Here is a 17,525-nt window from a genome sequence, read left to right on the forward strand (position 1 = left end):
TCGCATTGCGGCCCTTCACAAACCCGTGCCACGGCCCGGCGAGAGACCATTTCTCTTCTCTTTTCTTTTTATCATTTCTCATATTGAAAAACAACTGCCACACACAAGGTTTTTAAAAATTAAACAGTACACCTTCCTTCCCATCCCTGGTCTCTAACTTCCTACTCCCTCCACTACCAGGTTTTGGGGTAACCTGCCAGAAATATCCTCCGCGTGTGTGTGTGTTTAACACACTGTTCTGCAGCTAGCTTTTCCGTCGTCCCTACTCGACACCTCTCCCCGCGGGTGCACAGCAGCACGTGGAGAGGGGCCGCCTCGCTCCAGAGCTCTGCCTCCTCGCCCTCGGGCCCCAGCGCCGGGCCGGAGCCGCGACCGTGCGCGTCTGCTGACCCGCACCGGCACCGACCACGTGGCCCACGGCGCAGCTACCGAAAATGGTATCAAACCGTTTGGTGTTTTCTCCCATTACTTTTGGGGAGAACTTCCCTAGGTATATCATTCTCTGCGGCAGGTTAGTATGCTACACTTGGGAATAGAAGCAATTGTATGCATGGGTTCTGGTGAGACAGACCACGGAGCACTGAGAGGAGAGAGCGAGCGAGCCATGCTGACTGGTCATGAGTAGCCTTCTGACAGACTCTCTCCTTGACCAGACTCTACAGGCTCCTCTGAGCCACTTTTTCCATCAGGCCCCGTCCTTGGGCCTTGTCCTCAAGAGCCCGTCTGTCCAAGAACCCTGTCAGGTCGGTGTAGCCAGAATCGCTCGCCCTCAGTATCGGCTTACCTTCGATGTCTAATCAAATCTCCTCATCCTCCACCGCGCCCCCCGAGGTATCTGATCCCCCCGGCCTGCCTTCAGCAAGAATCCTGTCCGTCGGCTTTGCCAGAGTTCCCTTTGCCCCGATATTTGCTCCTAGTAATTTTCCATCCACTGACCCCTACCCTGCTCTCTGGCTATAAATCCCACTTGCCCGTGTTGTATTTGGAATTGAGCCCAGTTCTATACTGAGGTCTCTTTGCCCGTATTGCAATAGTTCCTGAATAAAATCTGTTTTTATTGCTTTACTCTGTCCTGCTCCAGTTTTCTATGTCACTTTCCAGGTTGCACTAAAGTTCTGCCTCTCATCACTTCATTGGAAGGACTGTGTGTGTGTGTGTGTGTGTGTGTGTGTGTGTGTGTGTGTGTGTGTGGTGAGGGAGGCTAAGTGGGAGGGGAAAGAAGGGTGGGAAGGGTCAGTCAGTCATTGGCCTGGGCTTCAGAATTAGATATATGTTTTATTTTTATGGAGCATGGTCTGCCATTAATATCAATGGTAGAAATGCATTTAGGATTTGAAATAATCCTATAGTCTTTATTTTTGAAATTATGACCTGGTACCTTAAAAGCTTGTAGGAAATACCTAGGACTTCCCTGAATCTCTCATAAGATCTTTTTATTAATAAACTTTGGGGTGGGAGAATATATACCTGGATTAAAAAAATGCATTTTTTTAAAAGCATTGCAGAAATCACACAAGAAGTGAACAATCCTTGGCATCTGCCATCTTCCTCCACCACTCTTCCCTGCAGCCTAGCACAGTGCCTGCGACTGATTCTTTGCTTGACCAAACTCTGCCAGGCTCCTGAACCTTCTACTAGGTCCATCTGTGCACATCCTTGTAAAATCCAGTTTTAGTAAGAACTCTGCCAAATCAGTTTAACCAGAACCCCCACCCTCAACATCCGCCTGGGTTCTTCATCCTACACCATCCCCCAGTGATGTCAGATCGTCAGGCCTGTCTTCAGAAAAGAGTCCTTCTGGGTCAGTCTAGCCAGAATACCCTCACCCTTGATCTTGCCCTCTTAGTAATTTTCCATCCACTGACCCTGGCCCTGCTCCCTGGCTATAAATTCTCACCTGCCCAGGTTGCATTCAGAGTCAAGCCCAATCTCTCTCCCCCACTGTAAAATCCCATGGCAGTGGTCCCTATACCTGCCACAAAGGTTCTGAATAAAGCCTGCCTTGCCATCTTTAACAGGTGTCATTGAATTTTTTTTTTTAACAGCACCTAACAGGCCAGTGAGTAAAAAATAAATGCTTGCTGAGTAAACAAATAGATGAACAAATATTGTTTAAGGCAGTATTTCCTAAAGTTTATTATTATTATTATTACTGTGACTATTTTCTTCCAGGGAGCAAAAGCCTGTAAAGGCCACAGCAGCCTCCCACTTGGTGAGGGCAAATAACTCTCCTGGGCTGGTGGAGGTGGGCTGGGGGGTGGGGGGACGAGGCTGGGGGGTGGGGTGGGGTGGGGATGGAGGTGTGAGCAGGCTTCCTTCTCTTGGTTCCAAGGCAGGAGAGGGCTGGATCCAGCTGGGCTGCTTCCATCCAAGCTGGCGCAGCAGTGGCTCTGTCACTGGGCCCAATATTTTTAAGCCACATTTGGTGGCTTTCCAGTAGCAAAATGACTCAAAGTAAACAGTCCTCAAATCCCCTTCTCTCTTTTCTCCCTCTGCAAATCCAGCACCTAAAAACACAGGCGGGTGCCACCTGCGTGTTGGAGGAGCAGCTCCCCAGACCCCAGGGGAGATCCTCACAGACCATCAACCGTCCAGGCTCCAGACCCCAGGGGAGATCCTCACAGACCATCAACCGTCCAGGCTCCAGACCCCAGGGGAGATCCTCACAGACCATCAACCGACCAGGCTCCAGACCCCAGGGGAGATCCTCACAGACCATCAACCGACCAGGCTCCAGACCCCAGGGGAGATCCTCACAGACCATCAACCGTCCAGGCTCCAGACCCCAGGGGAGATCCTCACAGACCATCAACCGTCCAGGCTCCAGACCCCAGGGGAGATCCTCATAGACCATCAACCGTCCAGGCTCCAGACCCCAGGGGAGATCCTCACAGACCATCAACCGACCAGGCTCCAGACCCCAGGGGAGATCCTCACAGACCATCAACTGTCCAGGAAACAAATTCATGAGCCTCAGGTCTAAAGCACTATTTATTTGTACAGCCAATAAGTTATTAACTTTGGTTCTTTGAACTTTAAAAGTTCAAATTTGGACAGAGAAGAAGTTATTTGCGGAGAAAATCTAGGGCACACAAATGGAAATGACAAATTAGATTTATGTGGCTGGTGTTTAGAAATCAGCTTTTTACTTTCCTTTAATAAAACATCACCAAAGACATATGCCCCACCCCCCCAACTTTCAGTTTGTGAAAATCTGTAGTTGAGTTTTTAAAAGAAAAATTACAAGTTAGAGCTTATTAATATCTTCTAAACACCACTGGGCTCGATTAGGTATAATTAAACATAAATAAAGTGAGCAACTGTAATCAAATGGCAGAAATGAATCTCTTTATGCTTGCAAATTACATTAATTTTTTCTTATTTGACTTTCTCCATAGGGAATGAAAACAGTTTTAAAAAAAGTAGATGTCTTTAAAAATATAAAGCCGACATGCACCCATGTGGAGGGAAGTATGCTGTTGTTTACAAGAATTAATTTTTTCACATTAACTAAAGTCATCCCAATAATTGGTTAGAAAAGCTTACTTTGAAAACTGTGCCAGAGACTTGAAGTCTGTTTCAAGTGGTTCATGCAAAAACTAGTTTCCTGATTTACTGCTGGGAGGCGATCATGTTAAAAGCACATTGTTGGCATTAAAACTCGGTGAGGAGGAGGACCGTGGCTGGGCAAATTCTAGACAGTAAGAATTAAAAGTCTAATGCGGTCACTTTAGGAAAACAACAATCATCTTCTCCCACATATTGCAACGCTGTTTGTTTCCATGAGCCGAAAGGATGGCCCTGTAACACTGCTACGCACATGCATGGCTCAAAATGCCCAGTATGTACTACTCGTGGAGTAATGTAAACAATAGTTTGTATTTTTGCCTCAGAAATAGGAAAAAGACAATATCAATTATCTTTCTCATAAACTTGCAAAAAGCTAAACCCTGCAGTGGCAGAGAGAGAGTAAATAGGGCTCAATAGGATAAAATTCTCAAAACAGATTCCAAATGGCTCAGTGACCTGTCATACATTTTGCTGAAGATGGAGGAAAACTACTAATTAAGCTGAATTACTGAAAAGAACCTAAATGAGAGGAGATGATGTTTGGGGCTTTCAGGGAGGGAACTGGAAACGTGAAGAGCTGATGAGATGAGACTGCTCAGGATGGCACGAGAGGCGACACAGAGGGTGACACAACGATGGCTCCACTTGGCAAGGCCAAACAGGGCCGTGGAGGAACAGAAACAGGTGGCTGTGTGGAAGCCAGCGGCCAGGCGGAGGGCGGCTCAGAGAAGGGAGAGGGAGAAGGCTGGCCGGGAGGCAGCTCTGCCCTACACAGGCATTAGATCCACACGATTTGGACACCTCTTCTTTCAGAAGCTGGTCCTAAGCCACAATTTCTGGAGGAAAGTTCATCATTCTAGAGCTGCACTGTCCAATACAATAGCCATCACCTCATATGGTGAAATTTAATTAATTAAAATGAAATAAAATTAAAAATCCAATTCCTTGGTGACACTAGCCACATTTCAAGTGCTTGATAACTACAGAGGCTAGTAGTTCCCATACTGGATGGCACAGATACGGACCATTTCCACCATCACAGCAAGTCCTACTGGACAGTGCTGCACCAGAGCATTCTCACAATGAGAAACAGATCATGACCCCCAAGTGGCTCCACCACCTTCCCCCAGCACTCACTGGCAGCCATTTACTCAGGGTGACACTGGACAGATCAACTAATCTGTCCCTCAGTCTTCCCATCTATGAAACAAGGTAGTTTTACTCCCTATTTAAGACACAAGTTGTAAGGATTCCATTATTTAACATATAAGGATCACATGGAACCTGGCTCACTATAATAAACATCAGCTAATTTGTTTAGCTATTTTGGTTGCGTGATATGTATTACAGAATAATAATTAAAGACATATTTGAGAGCTAATACATATTTGTTATGTTACGGGACATCCTTTAGACAAATATAACCCAAAGTATGCAGAGTGAAAGGTTAAAATAAGTAATCATTTAAAAAGTGGCAAAAGAATGAAGGGGTATCAATTTAAATAAGCAACAATGCTATTACTGAACTTGGAGCTTCTGTGCGGACTTCTTACAATCTAATAATTGAAAGAAAATGAAAAGAGGTTGGGGGAACCACTGACCACATACCACAGGTCTGCCAAAGGGCACACCACCTCCAGGAAGGCTGTTCCAGCAGCTCCCACCAGCCCCAACTACATGTTTTATATGGTAGAGCCCTAACAATGGGAAAGCAAGCACACACACCTTGAGAAAAAATAGAACTGAATGTCTTCCCCCCAAAATAATAATTAGGAGTAATAAAACCACAGATGGAAATTTTAACTGTCTCTGCTTACCCGAAGTTATTTCCAAGCTTCAGTTTTAAGACGCAGGCACATGTAATTCAAAGACTCTCATGACCCAGCGTTTGTTATTTTAGATAGAGGGACACGATATTAGAAAATGGACAGAGGTTTTCAGCTACGTTTAGTACAGTAAGACAAGTAAAATAATAATGTTAGAATAAAGGTGATTTGAAAGCTTTTACATCTGGTGAAAATACACTTTTTTAAAAAGTTTTAAAGAAAACTTTAGTTGTGGATATCAATAATTTGATCCAGCTTTCTACTTGTTGATAACTAACCTTAAAATATTTACTTTTGGTGGCACAAGCAGTTAAGTGTGCACGCTCCGCTTCAGTGGCCGGGGGTTCACAGGTATCCCAGGTGCGCACCAACGCACCACTTGTCAAGCCATGCTGTGGCGGCATCCCGTATAAAGTGGAGGAAGATGGGCATGGATGTTAGCTCAGGGCCAACCTTCCTCAGCAAAAAAAGAGGAGGATGGGCATGGATGTTAGCTCAGGGCTGATCTTCCTCACACACACACAAAAAATTTACTATTTATTATGCTTTCAAAATTTCAAACGCCACAGGTAACAAAAACAGTCAGCCTCAGTTAAAAAGGTGAGTGCTCTCAGACTGATTCGTTTCATTACAAATTAACAGGTACCCCCTCTGACTACATATTTAGTATTTCAAGTAAAAAGCAACTAGATTATTTATAAATGGAGTTGTCTGAAAATTTTAAAAAAAGCTTAGTCTTAGTCAAAAGAATAAATTTCCCCTGGATTTGTAAAGCCTGGAAGTCATAATTAACCAGTTGAATATCCTTGTTCAGTGATTTATCTGATTTTAATACACTCAGAACTTACTTTCCTTTCCTCGGAAAGGTATGCTATCGCTATAGACTTAATAAAGGCAGCCTGGAAAAAAAAAACTGCAAATTCATGAATGGACAGTATAGAAATCTCTAGCCCCAAAGTAATTGCTTATAAAAACCTCAAGCTCTTTGCCTTGATTAGCTAACTGGGAAATAAAAATAATATTTATATTTCCATTGGTGTGTTTGAATCCTTTGCCTCTCTCTCTTTTTTTAAATTTAAATATAATTTATATATCACATATTACTTTCAGATTTACAACATAATGACTTGACATACTTATATATTGCAAAATGATCACCACAATAAGTCTAGTTCACATCCATCACTACACATAGTTACAATTTTTTTTCCTTGTGATGAAATTTTAAGATTTACTTCTTTAGCAGCTTTCAAATACACAATATGGTATTATTAACTATAGTCACCATGCTGTACATTCATTTCATGACTTATTCATTTTATAGCTGGAAGTTTGTACTTTTTAACCCCCCGTAAGCCATTTTGCACCCTGCCCCCAACCTCTGGCAACCACCAATCTGTTCTCTGTATCTATGAGCTTGGTTTTTTTGTTTATTTTAGATTCCACATGTACGTGAGATCTTACTGCATTTGTCTTTCTCTGACTATTTCACCTAGCATAATGCCCTCAAGGTCCATCCATGTTGTCGCAAATGGCAAGATTTCATTCTTTTTATTGCTGAATAATATTCCACTATACACACACACACACACACACACACACACACACCACATTTCTTTGATCCATTCATCCATCGATGAACACTTAGGCTGTTTCCATATCTTGGCTATTGTAAATAATGCTGCAATGAACAATGGGGTGCAGATATCTTTTCCAGTTAGTGTTTTCATTTTCTTTCACTAAATAGCCAGCAGTGGAATAGCTGGATCATATGGTAGTTCTATTTTAAATTTTTTGAGGAACCTCCATACTGTTTTCCATAGCGGCTGTACCAATTTACATTCCCACCAAAGTGCACAAGGGTTCCCTTTTCTCCACATCCTCGCCAACACTTGTTATTTTCCACCCTTTTGACGATGGCCATTCTAACAGCTGTAAGGTGACATCTCATTGTGGCTTGGATTTCCACCTTTGCCTCTCTTCTGTTTTGCATCTTAGAGCATAAGCAAGGCTCAGTTGCTAATTTTAGTTACTATGAGCTAAAACCAAGATAAAAGAGTTAGGAAAAATATTATTTATAATACACACACACAAATTCATTACTAGATTTAAGGGTCACTTTTTTTTCCAAAAACTATCTGAGGTGGACTGATTTGTTTACTCCTTCGGCACAGACAGACTATGTGTCTGTCGGGAGCCAGGCACGCTGTTTGGGTACTAAGGATGAAAAGCTGAAGGAGCTGACCGTCTGTCCTCCAGGTGGACACCTCAAGCCACCCAGGAACACGGTACGCACTCGTAACATCTGTGCATCTCAGTGGGTCTTATGAATCTAACTTTTCAGTGACATCATTACCTTTACTTTTATTCTTTCTCACTTGATTTGTCCCGGCCTTTTTTTTTAATGAAGAAAATGATAGTAAATATTGAAATGGAAATATTAATAAATAAAATAAGTATACAAAGGCAGAATTATTCAGATTGTTTCCCTTTGATTGCTTTCAATGTAACAGGGTTGGACGGTTGTTTCAATATTTGGGGAAAACTGCTACCTAAGAGAAAAAATATCTCTTCTGGATATCCATGGGAAGTTATGAAATACAGAAATTGTTATTAGAGATAATCTCAGAAGATTTTTTACATAAAAAAATATTAGAGCAGATAGGACTTTCATCTCCTTGTCTGATTCTCCAGAAAATATTTTGAGGTTACATTTCCTAGAGTCAAAGGATGAAAATTTGGGAGCCATTTCTCAGAAATAATTTACTCATCCCTTAGATTCTGTGAAGTTTCATTCAGATTTCCATAGAGATTTGGGAAAAGAAGGACTTTTCTTCTTCTTTGAGGGGTAGAAACATCATCATCTATTTTCCTCTTGGGCACTATTGCATTTTTAACTGCTTTGTTCACTGATCCGAGGTATGCAGAGCAGCTATAAAGGATCTTTTTACACCTAACATAGGAGAACTTATGTCTGAAAATGCACATTACTTTACAATCGACAGGGACTGAAAAATATCAGCTGAGATGCTACAGTCAACCAAGATCCTGAAAGCCACTACTTATTTAACACAACAAGCAGAGAGAGGCCATTCTCCAGGAATTACTCCTGGAATGCATAATTCTTTGTTTCCTGCTGTTTGCAGATCATTGATCAAAATCTATGAATGACAAGACTCAACTTTAAATAATGGCAGTCTGTAGGGAAAAAGGACTTCTCATTTAAAAGTCACTTTAAATAAAAAGAAAAATCTTTTGTTCCTTTTCTAACAGGAAGACTTTGATGCTTTATTTAGAACAAAAGGATACATCAATTCTCCCCATCTAGTAACATCTTCAAAAGGTCAGAAAACAAAGCAAATGGATGTATAGCTCTGAACACGCTCACAAGAAAGAAAGGCCTCAAGAACATCCAAGACTCTGAAATGGGCCCTAGAACACACTGCTTCTCAACAAATACTGGTTAAAATGAATATACTTCAAATGCTTCTGAGAGTAATATACACTCAACATGGGGAGATTAATAATAATTGCATCGTCAAAGGAATGTTCAAAACCCTGGTTTGGAAAAGAACTGCTTCCTTGGAGGATGGTTACTTAAGACATCGCTGGGCTCTACTTCCTGACAATGGTCACATTCATTTTAAGAAAAAGAAGGCCCAGTAAACGGTAGTATTACCATTTTCTGTTATCAATGCTTTGTTTTTAAATCCTTAGTAGAATATTGATTCTTTTAATTAATGCAAATAAACCTTAAAAGTTATATTCCTTCAGTGAAATATGATAAACACTAAATTATATAAAACAGTGACATCTATTGAATTCTGGTTATTAGAATCTATTCTTTTATCTCAGTAAGATACATGAATCAAAAGTATTGAAAAGGGGGGGCCGGCCCGGAGGTGCACTGGTTAAGTGCGCGCATTCCACTTCAGTGGCCCTCGGTTTGCAAGTTCGGATCCCAGGTGCACACAGACGCACCGCTTGTCAAGCCATGCTGTGGCAGCGTCCCATATGAAAAAAAAAAAAAAGTAGAGGAAGATGGGCACGGATGTTGGCCCAGGGCCAATCTTCCTCAGCAAAAAGAGGAGGATTGGCATCAGATGTTAGCTCAGGGCTGATCTTCCTCACCAAAAAAAAGAAGAAAAAAAAAAGTATTGCAAAGGGAATTGTGTAATATTTGGCTAACGTGACATAATGAACCAAGATTTCTGTCATGGTGTCCATATCTTCACTAGTAATTATCTAAGAGAACTTAGCTAAAAAAGAAGGCATTTTAAAAACACAGACCAACAACTTTACCATGCATCCAATATCTACCTTAGACAACTCCATGCCTGGCCCACACTGCTTGCAGAGCATGCAATTTCCAGACCGATCCCTGAATTCCTGTTGTCTACAGTCTCCTGTTTCACAAATCACTTCACATGCCTGAAAAAAATGTTTCACAAAACATTATTGTAAAGTAAGTTAATTAAATTTTTTGCAAGAAAGGAACAATATCATCAGTATTATTCACACAATCACTGAATGTAAACATTAATTCACAGTGAGCCCAACTGAATTTTCACTTTAGGAAGAAAAAACGCTTTCTGAATAAGTCAGTGGAACAAACAGATCAATAAGCCTGATTCTTCTCTGTGGCCCCTGAATGAGGTCTCCCTTTTTCTTGGGATTAATCACCATCTTCCTCTGGTACTCTTCTGAGTATCCAAAGTAAGACATGACTTAGAGCTGCTCTCTGTTCTAGCAGAGGACGTGTAAAAGAACAGTCATGCAAGACCCTTTTGCAACCTACAAAATTCTGGATTTAAAACAATGTTTTTTGATCTTCAAGAAATATAAACATACTTCAGGGTAATGAATTAGATAAATAAATAAATGGAATCAATTAGGATAGCTACAAGAACTTTGCTATTATCCTTTAGACATATCGGCCACATAGTTTTGATGTAGAAGTTTCGATCTTTTTCAGTTGAAGTGCATTTACTTAGAGTTCGTCTTTCAAAAAATATTATCTGAACATCATGAGATCAATAAAATTCTTGACGATAATGAAGATGACAATAGCGGCCATATTCTCTGAACTCTTCAAAGGAAAAGCGCCACATAAATATGAACTTACATTCTTACTGATGACCATTTAAATGGGACCTAACTATACACTTTGGTTCACAGCATAGGACTTAAATGGAAAGATTATCTACTTTGGCAAAAACAGAGGCTGTAAATTATTTTCCAAAATAATGGCCTTTTTATCTTATTTTATCTGAAAACAGTAACTTCACTTATACATTATCATCCTACAAAAGTGTGTTTATCTGCTTCTTAACAGATAGTATTTCATAAAAAATGTTGGTATTAATAGAATCTCCGATTGGTGACGACATTCAGTTCCACCTGTTATGGTAAGCAGGCGTGCCCTCAGCAACACTCCTGACTAATGAAAGCTGAAAACCTGAGGAAGCATTGCGGGTAAAGAGACTGTTGCTATGTATAATGTCTATCACACAAAGGCACACAAAAATTGTTTTTTTTTTTTTTTGTGAGGAAGATCAGCCCTGAGCTAACATCCATGCCAAGTCTCCTCCTTTTTTGCTGAGGAAGACCAGCCCTGAGCTAACATCTATTGCCAATCCTCCTCCTTTTTTTCCCTTTTTTCTCCCCAAAGCCCCAGTAGATAGTTGTATGTTGTAGTTGCACATCCTTCTAGTTGCTGTACGTGGGATGCCACCTCAGCATGGCCGGAGAAGCGGTGCGTCAGTGCGCGCCCGGGATCCGAACCTGGGCCGCCAGTAGCAGAGTGCACGCACTTAACCGCTAAGCCACGGGGCCAGCCCCCCACAAAAATTGTTTTTGATGGTTATAATAATGAGCAATTATTTAGCACAAACTACCTCCGCCTTTAAGCAGGAGTATTTGTAATGATGTCTGCCAGTCTCCTTAAATAAAACCAAAGCCTTGACCTCTACAGCAGGCAGGAGGGAGAGTTCAAGGCAGGATTTAGGATTAGAACGTGATTTGGGGCTAAAGGTCTTATAATCTCCTCCCACCTCTCTTAACCCCCCTTGACTAGCAATCTGAGAGGAGCCTGATTTTATTTAAGAGAGGCAGGAGACTCCCTTCTACGGCAGAGAGACTGTAATCGCTTTGAGAAAGAAATTCCACAACCTCCCTCCTAGACCATTTATTCCAATGTTTAACAATCTTAACTGAGAGAAAGGAAGCTTTCCTTATATCTACCTGAATCTCAGATTCCAATTTGACCCCATTTCCTCTTACTTTGTCTTCCAAAAAGACTTTATGGACTGCCTTCAGTGTAAATAATTCTTTTGATATTTGTAAATCATGATTATATCTCCAGATTAAATAAGTTTCAATTCTTCTGAACACCTTCATAGATCCTTTGTCTCAAGCTTTCAAACATTAAAATTCTCCACCCGTCTGTAATGAATGCTTTTTGGAAGCAAGAAGGATATAAATAACTATATAAAAATAACAGCTCTTGGGGCCGTCCCTGTGGCTTAGCGGTTAAGTGCACGTGCTCCGCTACTGGCAGCCCGGATTCGGATCCTGGGCGCGCACCGACCTCACCGTTTCTCCGGCCATGCTGAGGCCACATCCCACATACAGCAACTAGAGGGATGTGCAACTATGACATACAACTATCTACTGGGGCTTTGGGGGCGGGGGGGGTGGGAAGGAGGAGGAGTGGCAATAGATGTTAGCTCAGAGCCGGTCTTCCTCAGCAAGAAGAGGAGGATTAGCACGGATGTTAGCTCAGGGCTGATCTTCCTCACACACACACACACACACACACAAAATAATAATAATAATAGCTCTTTTAAAAATCTATTCTAGGGGGCCGGCCCAGTGATGTAGTGGTTAAGTGTGCATACTCCACTTCAGCAGCCCGGGGGGCTCGCAGGTTTGGATCCTGGGCACAGACTGACGCATCGCTTGTCAAGCCGTGCTGTGGCAGTGTCCCACATAAAGTAGAGGAAGATGGGCACGGATGTTAGCCCAGGGCCACTCTTCCTCAGGAAAAAAGATGAGGACTGGCAACTGATGTTAGCTCAGGCTCAATCCTCCTCACAAAAAAGAGTTGATTCTAAATTCTTCACAAACTGTGTAAGTCATGGGCTCCGAATTAGAATTGATGGTCTTGTTAGGGTTTAGGAAGTGTTGCGAGAGACATATGCCTGTAAACCCAAGGTAGCATTGCCATGGGGCTACAAGGAACACTGCCATTTTATGACTTCATCTAAATTTAAATAAAATAATTTCAACAATTGTTACAAATGTCCAGACCCAGCAGCAATCTTTGACTTATTAATTAAATGTAACAATGATAACATGCAATTTGAAAAAGTTTTTAAATATGGGATTAGACATAGGAAATAGTTTTGGCACTACTTATATAAATTCTTTCACCACATTCTTATGAAAATAAAGAGTTGACTTACCAAACAGGCTAGTAAAACTACAATGGTGAAAAATGTTTTCTCTTGTTCTGGTAGCACTTTTAAAGCCATTGCTCTTATTAAATATATTTACTGTTGCAGAGTTCTATAAGATAAGAAGATACAGTTAACATTAATAACATTAGTGGTCTCTCTATTTACTCTGTTTACCATTTGCTAGATATTCTAGGTAATATCATTCTGTTTTAAAAGGAATCACCTTTAAAAAAGATACAATAGGGAAATAATATGTAATTCTTTAAAAATTTAGGTTATGAGAATTGAAGCTTTGTCTACTTACATACTACATGCAAAACTCCTACTGGCTCTGAATTCCCAGGCTATACATGCCTTTATTTTCTAGCCAGCTGTCTATAGTGTCCAATCTACTTCACCCAGTAGAGAATTACATTCGAACAGTGACTACACAAACCTTCCATTTATATGGGTTTAGTCTGTGCCAAGAGGATAACAATAGTGATAAAACAACCACACGTGCTGAGCACTAGGTGCCAGGTACTATTTTCAGCATGTTAACTGATTTAACCTCCACAACTACTTGAGAAAGTAGATACTATCGTTATCCCCATTTTGGAGATGGGAAAACTGAGGCTCAGAGAGGGCTGAGTCAGTTGCCCAAGGTCACATTGCTGGTAGGAGGCAGAGCTGGATGCAAACCCAAGTGGATTGGCCCCAGTGTCACATATACTCTGCAAAACCATCTGCTCTGTTGAATAAAAATGGTATGCCTGGATCTTGGGCCTTCAGCTCCAATAAAAAGCAGACATAGCTAACATTTGGCAATTTGTGAATTCTTCCCCAAACCAGCACAGTGCAATTATATTAGCAGAAAAATAAGCATTCATTTAAAAACATCTAAAAATCATTTACAAGTGATGAAACTGGAGGCACTAATCTGACATTTCAATAAAAGATAATCCAAGCCTCTTGATCTTCACCAGAAATGATCTAAAATGTAGACACAAATCTGGTTGTTTTTTTACAGATCCACACAATGTCAAGAGAAGAGATTTATTTAAAAAAAAAGAGAGAGAAGACTCATCCAGTGGCTCTATCTATCAGGCAAAGAAACAACGGTTCAATTTCCCCTTAAGAGTAGAATCTTCCAAAACTAACAGAGACCTAGAGTGGATAATCTGCCTATTTAGAAAGAAACCAGAGCAGAGAACCGGAACCGTGAGCCAAATAGCTCTAGAAAAACAATAACAATAACAGCAGAGGAAGTAGAGCTGGCAGGCTGCTCTCTCAACTGTGGGCCAGGCAGCCAACCAGGGTGCGCCTGAACACAGGCTGGAGCTGTACAGCCCGATGGTCATTTCAGCTGCCTGAGCAGGGCCAAGATTCAGAGCAATGAAAGACCATTTTTACATTGTTGAATGAAGGACCCATTTTGAATGAATTCAAACAACTCCTTCTGCTTTTCCAGCTTCTTGGTCATAGCTTTTTTTTCCCCTTGCATATGTCAAAATCATCCAGCAATTACCCAAGCACGCAGCTTGCTGATTGTGTAGACACAGGACTGGGGTCGGCAGAGAAAATCACATTCTGTGAAAGGTATGCTTCAGGTTATCTTTCTCAACATGGTCCTAAATTTTTAAAAATGTGCTAATTCTTAAAAGTAAAAAACATAAGGTCTATGTGGAATTAAACTAATATGGAAAAGAGGATATAAATACCAAAACATTTACACAAAATATGAGAAAAAAGACATTGATAAAGTCAGTCAGTGCGCACACTAATTGAGCAACAAGTTGGGACTGAATACTCTACTAGGATTCTGTACTAATTCCCGTGGAAGCGGACAAATCCTGCAGCATCTTCGTACACAGGCAGTCACTGACATGCACACCAAGTTCCAAGTCATGGCAATATGATGCTGACTTCGTAAGATACACCTATTTTATGTACAAAAATAAATATGCCAAAATATTACCAATCTTTATGTTCATACTGTGGCATTCTGGGTGAAATTTTTCCCCTTTTTCCTAAAAATTCTTTATAATGTAAATATTTCAGTAATGAAAAAAATTTACATATAATGTTCTTGGGGCAAAAAGGTTAAGTGATATGGTCCTTCTTTAAAAGCTTATAAATTAAAAGAGATGATGAGATAAAAACCACATAAACACTACCACAGAAAGGAGAAAATTAACTAAAGTACTATAATTTTTGCATCACAAAGAGATTTTTTTTTTAGATGATAGAGTAGAAAGACATTAATGGAACTATACCCTATTGCTGACTTGTATTATTCCCCCAACACACATGTTAAACTGACTAGCTTGAATGAGTTTGTCCCCGCAAATTATTTTCTAAACTCCTTAGCTTGGCACCTGTGCCCTTTATAGTCTCACCCGCTGGCCTGCCTGTCTCATCACCGGTCACTGCCCTCACTGCCCATCCAGCTCAGCCACACTCAGACACGCTCGTTTCCGCTGAACACTCGTGACCTTGCCCTCTTGCACAGACTGTAACGTTGGTCTGGAGAGCCTTTCTCCTACTGAATCCCTCCAAGAACCAGCTCAACTGTCACCCTGCTGAGAGGTGTCCACGACCAAGCACAGTGAAGACTTGCTCCCTATGGCCCTAAAGCCCTGTCTACATTCACGTGCAGTATTTATCATACTGCAGAGCAGTTATGCTTATCTGTATGCCATCTTTACTCACCGGACTGTACGCTCCATTAAAATGGGACCCCACCTTACTCCTCTTGCACTCCTGTGTCTAGCATGGTGCCTGGCACATAAAGCCACTCAGTGAACGTCCGCTGAATCAATTAAGTGAATGAAGAAGCTGAAAACAGTGAAGACGATATTGTGGAACACAAGTGAGGTTTGGCTGCACATAGACTTAATTCTTCTGTGGTGAATAGAATAAACACTCTATTTCAGACATACTCTATTTCAGACATACATATGTACAAACTATCTTAGTACACCTCCAAGGCATTAAGTGCATCAGACAAGACAGGATTAAATAATACAGTGATGTGTTTTTAAAAATCCCAATTCACTTTAAAAAAAGGAGGCAGTTCTCTGCAGAAGATTTCTTACATGGGGAGCTGGAGATCAAAATGTGCCACTAAAATATGTCACTTCTCTTTTCTGTGACTTCTCTTTTAGCTTGGCTTTTTATACCAAGAGACGGAGAAATAACTCAGACTGGGTAGATTGTCCTGACAGCAGTTGGGATGATCTAAAGTCAAGTTCGAATAGTTTTCTGCATGTAAATTCAATATGGGTAAAAAAAAAGCCTAGGTTTTATCGAGAACTGTCAGAGGAAAATGGCAGCCAGAACCCCTGGGTTTTCAGCTCCATTTCTTAGCAACGTCACTTTGAGACACACATCTGTAGAGACAAAAACAGAACCTATCTCACAGGGGTGTGGCGAGGATTAACTGAGATAATGCGCATAAAGTGCCTAGCCAGTGCCTGGAACAGAAGAAAAGCTTCATCAACGAGGGATGGTTGCTGATGTTGCTATTGTTGCTGTTGTTCTTGAGAACACCACTTATCAGCTGTGTGAACTTGGACAAGGTACTTAACCCGAGTCTCAGGCTCATCACCTCTAAATTGGGCATAGTGATGGTACCTGCCTGCTGAAATCGCTGTGAGGCGTAAGTGAGTTTAACAACTGTAAAGCACTCACAGGAAAGTTTACTGATATAAACTGTTTCTGGCCCACAATAAGTGCTATGTACGTGTCAGCAAGGATTGCTGTCACTGTTAACGATATTATCGAGGATCAAATGATCCAATGTATGTGACAGTCCTTGAAGACTACAGCCTATTAGACAAACATGAGACATTATTCAGATGGTCACAATCGAGTGGCAGGTCATGTTTTAGACCTTTAGACGCACAGGCCCGCAGAAAGCATTCAAAGACTAAGAATCAACCCAAAGTTTGAATGAAGCATTTATAACATCAAGCGCTGTGTTAAGGCTTTATGAGAAGTATAACTTTTTTCCTTACTACCACACTCTGAAGTAGATATTTATCCCCATACGATGGGAGAGAAAGCTGAGGGGCAAAGGAAACATGTACCAGAAAGGGTGGAAACCAAATCAAATTCATGCCTGGTGACTCCAAAACACGGGTCTCAGCCATTCTGCCAGGGTGACGTAGGGCTGTATCCTACCCCAGGGCAGCATCCAAGAGCCCTTCCATTTGGCAGAGAGGTCTACATCACCAAAACCAACACTATATAACAAAATGATACATCTAATGATTTATCCACTTATTCAACAAACTTTGATTAAACAGGTATAGGTACCTGAAGGAGGCAGTGCCAGGCTGGGGGAGGACACTACATGGGTGTATGTGGAGGGCCCCGTTCAGCAGGGAGGGTGGGATCTCCTAAATGTCTTTTATTACAGCCTGGCTAAGGGGTATTCAGAAATAAACAATTTAGCTGGTGGAACGTTATAATCGTGACCTTGAATTTCCCAGAATAAAATGAAATACTTTATGAAATGCTGTGGCATTCAAAAAAAAAGAGGAAAATTTAATGAAACAACAAGTGTTTAAGTAATACTATTTGAAACAAAAATAAGGCAATAACAAGGTATTTACTGAAAATGTTTTTAACTTCTGGACATTCAGAGTCTGGCCCAGATAGAAAAATGCTTTTATATATTCACTGT

General features: G+C 41.1%; 1 protein-coding gene across 7 annotated transcripts in view; it reads right to left on the reverse strand.

Moving 5' to 3' along the window:
• Positions 1–17,525, reverse strand: part of TNFRSF19 (TNF receptor superfamily member 19) — a 98,106-nt gene that overhangs the window by 66,642 nt on the left and 13,939 nt on the right. For 5 of the 7 annotated variants that reach the window (XM_087436305.1, XM_087436304.1, XM_087436300.1 and 2 more), the window contains exons 2-4: positions 15,548–15,673; positions 12,863–12,965; positions 9,717–9,827 (exon numbers count right to left, since the gene is read on the reverse strand). In XM_087436305.1, coding sequence (XP_087292431.1) covers positions 9,717–9,827; positions 12,863–12,931 — 180 coding nt within the window. In that variant the 5' untranslated portion in view covers positions 12,932–12,965; positions 15,548–15,673. The remainder of the gene's footprint in view (positions 1–9,716; positions 9,828–12,862; positions 12,966–15,547; positions 15,674–17,525) is intronic. The other 2 variants (XM_004435261.3, XM_087436303.1) reach the window with 1 other exon arrangement.

This window comes from Ceratotherium simum, chromosome 10, assembly GCF_057802395.1.
Source record: "Ceratotherium simum simum isolate JZ-2026a chromosome 10, ASM5780239v1, whole genome shotgun sequence".
Classification (NCBI taxonomy): domain Eukaryota; kingdom Metazoa; phylum Chordata; class Mammalia; order Perissodactyla; family Rhinocerotidae; genus Ceratotherium; species Ceratotherium simum.